This window comes from Macadamia integrifolia, unplaced genomic scaffold (assembly GCF_013358625.1).
Source record: "Macadamia integrifolia cultivar HAES 741 unplaced genomic scaffold, SCU_Mint_v3 scaffold108, whole genome shotgun sequence".
Taxonomy (NCBI): domain Eukaryota; kingdom Viridiplantae; phylum Streptophyta; class Magnoliopsida; order Proteales; family Proteaceae; genus Macadamia; species Macadamia integrifolia.
The window spans coordinates 385,888-392,318 of NW_024868077.1; the positions used below are offsets into that span (position 1 = coordinate 385,888).

The following is a 6,431-nucleotide window of genomic DNA, read 5'->3' on the forward strand; positions in this document are numbered from 1 at the left end:
TTTGTCCCCCTAGTTGGTTGCATGTGCATCTCCTCTGATTGGTCCATGAGCTAGCATAATGACCATGTGACCAGTTAATGTTCCCCAGTCGATAGAAAATATTAACAAAGGATGTTAAATATTATTAATTCGATGTCAAATTTATTAGCTAAATATATGTAAAGAGATGTATAAAATACAATAAGAAGTTTAGCGTATCCTTTCTTTTGCTCTCTTTCTCCTCCTATTAAGTTTATAAATAGGGAAGGGTGTCTCTGACCATGAGGTGTCGTAGGGTACACCAACTCACATTTGATTTTGTTTTTCTTTTTAACTATATCTTTTCTTTCCTCAAAAAAAAAAAAAAAATGTGAGTAGGCATATCCTGCTCCTCATGTTCGACCACCCCTTCCCTTACAAGTAATAATTTATTATTGATAAACTTGGATAGAATTTGGGTAGTGTATAATTTTTTTTTCTTTGTATTTGGAATCTTTTCTTCTTTATATTCTTATGCCAATATTCATAATAATGCTGTGGATACCATGTATGAGGCCAAAGCCAAACTTAGCTTTTTATTTTTTATTTTTTTTTTAGGGTGAAACTTGGCTATTGATTTGAAATTGTCAAAAGTTTATCAAAGTTGAATTTTAAAAAATAATATTGAATTTCAGATAAATCAAGGAAAAAACTAGGGTATTGATAGGTAAGGTGTGGGTTTTCCACCCAGTATTTGGAATATTTTTTCTTTGATATTCTTGTGCCAATATTTACAATAATGCTATAGATACCTCATACAAGGCCATAAATTAACAAAAGTTTATGAAAGTTGAATTTTAAACAAATGTTTTCATACACTAAAATTTTCAATAGAAATAGCTATAATGTCAAATATTATATTAAAAAAATTGTTCTCAATGGAAGCCGAGTTACATGTAGAGTATATATATCGTATTGAAAGAACTACCTAAAAGCAATATATGTATTTAAGTAAAGATCCTTAAATTTTACCTAAGACATTTATTCTAATACTTTGAATAGAAATTAGTATATGAGAACAAATCGTTCTCCAAAAATAGCATTTGTTTAATAAAAATATATTCAATAGAAGGCAGGTTGCGTTTTTTTATTTTTTATTTTTGGTGAAAAAAGGCAGATTGCATTTAGTGTACAATTATATGGTGCAACACCTAGAGGTGAGACACATTTTTAATTCAAAAAAACAAAATTATATTTGCCCTTTGTTTAATTGAAAAACAAGCAAGCAACTATTGGTTCCTAGAGAATTTTTTTGTTAGAAATAGCATATCTTATCAGATATTCTTTATGAGAAGTTATATAACAAATCTTAAATCTTAAAAAAAAAAAAAAAAAAAAAAAAAAAAATCTTATAAGTAAAGAGAGATCAGGTTTCTCTGCACCTCGCCATGAATGGATTTATATTCACTGTAGACAATCAGGACTATAGGAATGAAATCCTAAGGGGGTGATGGGGTTTTGAACCCTAAGATCCCAGAGTGATGTTTCCTGTGTGGTGAAGGAAAATTTTGTCCAATAAAAAAATTGATTGTGCCATCTTCCTAACCGATTACCAAATAAATTAAAAAAATAAAAAAAAAAAAAATATATCAAATCTGAGGCTGAAGAGCATTGGTTACCGTTAGATTTCAGTGAAAGTTTCAAATCTGAGATCACCATTCAACGGGCCCACATGGACATAGGGAGCATGACTTAGTTGGGTTGACCTTCCACGGCGACAGACGCCGGTGCCTTCATAGAATCTCTAGAAACAATAAAAACAAAAAATCTTCAACTATGTTGCATCATGGGCCTTTCCTCGAACCCACAATCCATTTTCCTTCTTATAAGGAGATGAAACTGTGATCCCAATCCAACGCTTTGAAACCAAGTATCTCATGGACTATCCAATTAGAGTGCTACACTTAATCAACATCAAATAATCAGGGAAGTCGAATCAGAGAATAAACACCTGTCGGATTATTATTGGCAGTTAATTTTTGAAAATTGAATAAATAAATGACTCTGATATTGTTCCGTCATGCCAAGTTTCTAGTTGTGTGTGTGCAGCCATGGCCGCTCCACCCATAAAATAGAAGAAAAATAGCGAAAGAAAGGAAAACCAGGTGCTCCAATGGCGACACCAAAACCTTCATTTCTTCTTCATCTTCTTCTTCTTCTACCTTTCCTCCCCACTGATCACCACCCCCCTTTAATAGCCTCTTAAAATTTCACCCCAATCTTTATTTTTTCTTTCTCCTTCTGTTTGATCTTTTTCTTTCTTTTTCATCTAAACCCAATTGAGCAGTCATGGCTATCTGCATCACTGCAATCCTTTCATGGATTCCTTACCCTAATGTGAAAAAACCCATTTCTTTTTATTCTCTTTATTGTTGATTTCTGCTCTTTTGGTTCTGGGAATCCGGTCATTGATGGTCATGGAGGAGCAGCAAGAGAAGAAACCAGAGTTTGGCCGGCAGACGAGCGAGGCAACGAGGAATATTTTGTTCGGAAAGTATGAGATGGGGAGGGTATTAGGACAAGGTACTTTCGCCAAGGTCTTCTTTGGTAAGCAACTCAAAACAGGGGAGAGCGTCGCCATTAAAGTACTCAATAAAGATCAGGTGAAGAAAGAAGGTCTAATGGAGCAGATCAAGCGTGAGATCTCTGTTATGGGTCTGGTCCGGCATCCAAACGTTGTGGAGCTCAAAGAAGTCATGGCTACCAAAGGTAAGATATTCGTCGTCATGGAATACGTTCGAGGTGGAGAGCTTTTTGCAAAAGTCGCAAAGGGGAAAGTTAAAGAAGACATCGCTCGTAAGTACTTTCAGCAATTGATTAGTGTTATCGATTATTGCCATAGCAGAGGTGTCTCTCATCGTGATCTTAAGCCAGAAAATCTCCTCCTCGATGAAAGCGAGAACCTCAAGGTCTCTGATTTTGGGCTTTCTGCGTTACCAGAGCAGCTCCGTCACGATGGTATGCTTCACACACAGTGTGGAACCCCTGCTTATGTTGCTCCAGAGGTCTTGAGGAAGAGAGGCTACGATGGATCCAAGGCTGATATCTGGTCTTGTGGAGTCATTCTTTATGTCCTCCTCGCCGGATTCCTCCCTTTTCAGGACGAAAATATAATGAAGATGTATCGAAAGGTGTTCAGAGCAGAGTACGAGTTCCCTCCATGGTTCTCCACTGATACCAAGCGGTTGATCTCAAAGCTACTGGTTGCAGATCCAGACAAGCGGATCACGATTCCGGAGATAATGCGAACACCCTGGTTCAAGAAAGGGTTTACCCGTCCGATCCCGATCTCTACTGAAGAACTATCGCCCGAGAAATCTCCTCCGCCGTCGCCGACGGAGGAGGGGGCCATTATTAAGCCTCCCCTGAAGCCTTCTCCGAAATTCTTCAATGCTTTCGAGTTTATATCATCGATGGCATCTGGGTTTGATCTGTCGAGCATGTTTGAGAATAAAAGGAAAGCGGGGTCGATGTTTACGTCCAAATCCTCTGCTTCTTCGATCATGGCGAAACTGGAAACGGTGGTGAAAGGGTTGAAGTTTCAGATAACGAAGGTAAAGGATTTCAAGATGAAAATGCAGGGTGTGGAGGAAGGGCGTAAAGGGAAACTTTCAGTGACGGCGGAGGTGTTCGAAGTGGCTCCTGGTGTGGCCATTGTTGAGTTGTCAAAGTCGGCCGGAGACTCACTTGAGTATGCAAAGTTCTGCCAGGAAGATGTTAGGCCTGCACTCAAAGACATAGTTTGGAGCTGGCAAGGTGATAACTACAACTGCAACAACAAGGATCAACCACATCAACTTCAACAGTTACAATTACATCAGCAGCAGGAGATTAACTAAACAATAATCAAACACTAAGCCCTAAACCTGTTTAGGGTTCTCAAATTTTCCACTTTCTTTTTCCTTGTTTCCTTTTTTTTTTTTTTTTTTTTCCTTGTTTCCTTTTCATTTTGTCATCCATAATTTTTTTTTGGTTTTTTTTTCTGAGTTTTGACTTTGTAAATAGAATGTTGTGGATCTTGATTTAGTAGAAATTGAAATATACAGTTATGGGTGTGCATTTTGGACCTTGGAAATGGAACAGACAAAAACAAAGGATGATTGTGTTCTATAAATTAGAGTGAAAAAAAGGTTGTTTTCTTCTACGTAGCTCTGTACTTCTTTTTCTTTTTGTTATCCATTGGATGTGGTGAATGGTGATTGGGATTTGTGGCTTTTGTGGTTGTGGAGCTTTGTGGAGGAGATACAAAGCGTGTGGGGAGTATACTGTTGACCTTAACCACTCCATGGAGATGGTACAATTGGATAAGAAATATAATATTTCCACTGATTGTGACATCTTTGAAGTTCAAAATTTTCCATTAAAAGCATTACAAATGTCATACATAGAAGGGGATGAGCTGATGTGATTTAGAATAGACTCAATAGCATGTGGCCAATCCAGAGGAGACTACAAGCATAGCACTTGGCTAGAAATGGTGTTTCCAGAGAACCCAGATGTGCGAAACCATCAATTGAAGAGGGTAAAGTATTTGGACTAGTTTAATTAGAAGAGGGTTTATTAGGCTCATGAGGTTAAGCTATTGATCCTGGTTTCTGGATATAGTTGGATTCAATCTTTCAGGGGGCAGGGGAAGAACAAGCTTGATCAGTGGGCATGAGCTAATTTCGTTGAGAATTCAATTTGATTAAGGTGCTTTTGGGCACTCCAGAGACTTTCATCTCTCTTGGCTATAGAACAAATGGTGTTTGCAGAGAACCCAGATGGGTAAAAGTATCAATTGAAGTAATTAAAGTAATTTTGACTAGTTTAATTAGAATTTGGTTTATAAGGGTTCATGAGGTTAAGCTTCTGATTGTGTTTTCTGGAACATAGTTGGCTTCAGGCAATGTTTGAGGAAACTGTAATGGTCTTTAAGGAGGCAGGGGAAGAATAAACTTGATTTTTGTAATCCACCTGAGCTATAGATGTTAAATCTGCAATCTGTAACCTCCTTCAAAATCCTAGTGCTAAGGTATAAGAAGCTGTATCCAAATGTAGCTTAGTGTGGCTCCAGCGTTTGTATGTGTCTGAGAGCAGGTTTATGGTACAGATGGTAGCAGTGCCTTTAGATAAAATGATATCCGATGGTCCGCCCAATTAGAGTTCAATTAGTTATCCAATGGCTTGGAGGACTTGGATGCACATCCTAATATGTGAACACATCCCCATGTCTACCCTGCAATCGGATGGATAATTGGGCAGCCCAATAATTGGAGAGAATATTTTTCCGTAGACAACACACATATGAGAATACCTACGAAATAAAAAACTCAATCTAGAACTAGAAGTTATGGACATTGGGTTCACTAATGGATCAAGATCACATTAAAGATGTGACACTCCATGCGACTGGAATAAGTTTATGACGTTCAATTAAATGGAGTAAGTTGCCCCTAAAATAAGAGATCAGAGGTTTTGGCTGTGTTTGGTATAATTTCTTTGAATGCATTCTAGGTAGATAACGCGTCCCAAGTACTCGTTCAAATGTAGCCTTAATTTCAAAAACTCCACTATATAATACACTTTCAAAGTATATTTGTATAGTTTATTCTCTTTAACCATGATTTAAAGTTGAGATCTTTACGTAGTAGGGTGTCCGAGACTCACAAAATATTGAGGTGAGAAAATTAGATGACAAATATATGTTAAACAAATAATGGTCCAAATGTTTAAGATCATGAGTGGAGGAAGGCTAAGGCCATGTTTGGTATAATTTCTTGTAATGCTTTATCGACCTAGAATACATTCCAATAATACATACCAAATGCAACATTAGGCTCTTCTCCCATTAATCCACTCATTTGCGAATAATGAAATAAGTTATGAAGTGAAACTTTGAAGAGCAGAGTGACAACAACATTGCATAGATGGTTTGGAGATCAACATAGCACATATGGCGTAAAGTAATATGGGGCAAATTATTTATCAGATATGTAATAATTAAATACCAAAAATTTTTATTTTTTTACAAAGGTTTATTATTTTTTCTGATATCATAAACTATCTATTCAACGATATTGTTGGATAGAGAGGACATGGTTTAAATTAGCCACACGTCAAATTTCAGAATAAAATTCAATCAAATATCACTTTTTCTTATTGGCACATATCATGTGTATATTTATGCATGTGTACCAGTACTCTAGATATATTACTATACATTTTCCCAACTCTGAGTGAGAACGATGATAAATGGCCTAAGTTTGTCTTTGTGATTTTCAAAAATATCACATTCGATTGTTATTTAAGTAAATATGATGCAAGTGTATCCAGTGCCTAGCGTTGGCTTGCAGTTTTTGCTTGAAGAGTAGGCACTAGGAGGTCAATTTCTACTTTAAGGTTGTGTTTATTTTTTTTTTCTTCAGAAACAA

At 36.7% G+C, this 6,431-nt stretch overlaps 1 protein-coding gene across 1 annotated transcript; it reads left to right on the forward strand.

The window, feature by feature from the left end:
- Positions 1-2,057: 2,057 nt before the first annotated feature.
- Positions 2,058-4,077, forward strand: LOC122062590 (CBL-interacting serine/threonine-protein kinase 5-like). The gene has a single exon (XM_042626219.1). The coding sequence runs from the start codon at positions 2,430-2,432 to the stop codon at positions 3,855-3,857; it is 1,428 nt and encodes a 475-aa protein (XP_042482153.1). The 5' UTR covers positions 2,058-2,429; the 3' UTR covers positions 3,858-4,077.
- The last annotated feature ends 2,354 nt before the right edge of the window (positions 4,078-6,431 follow it).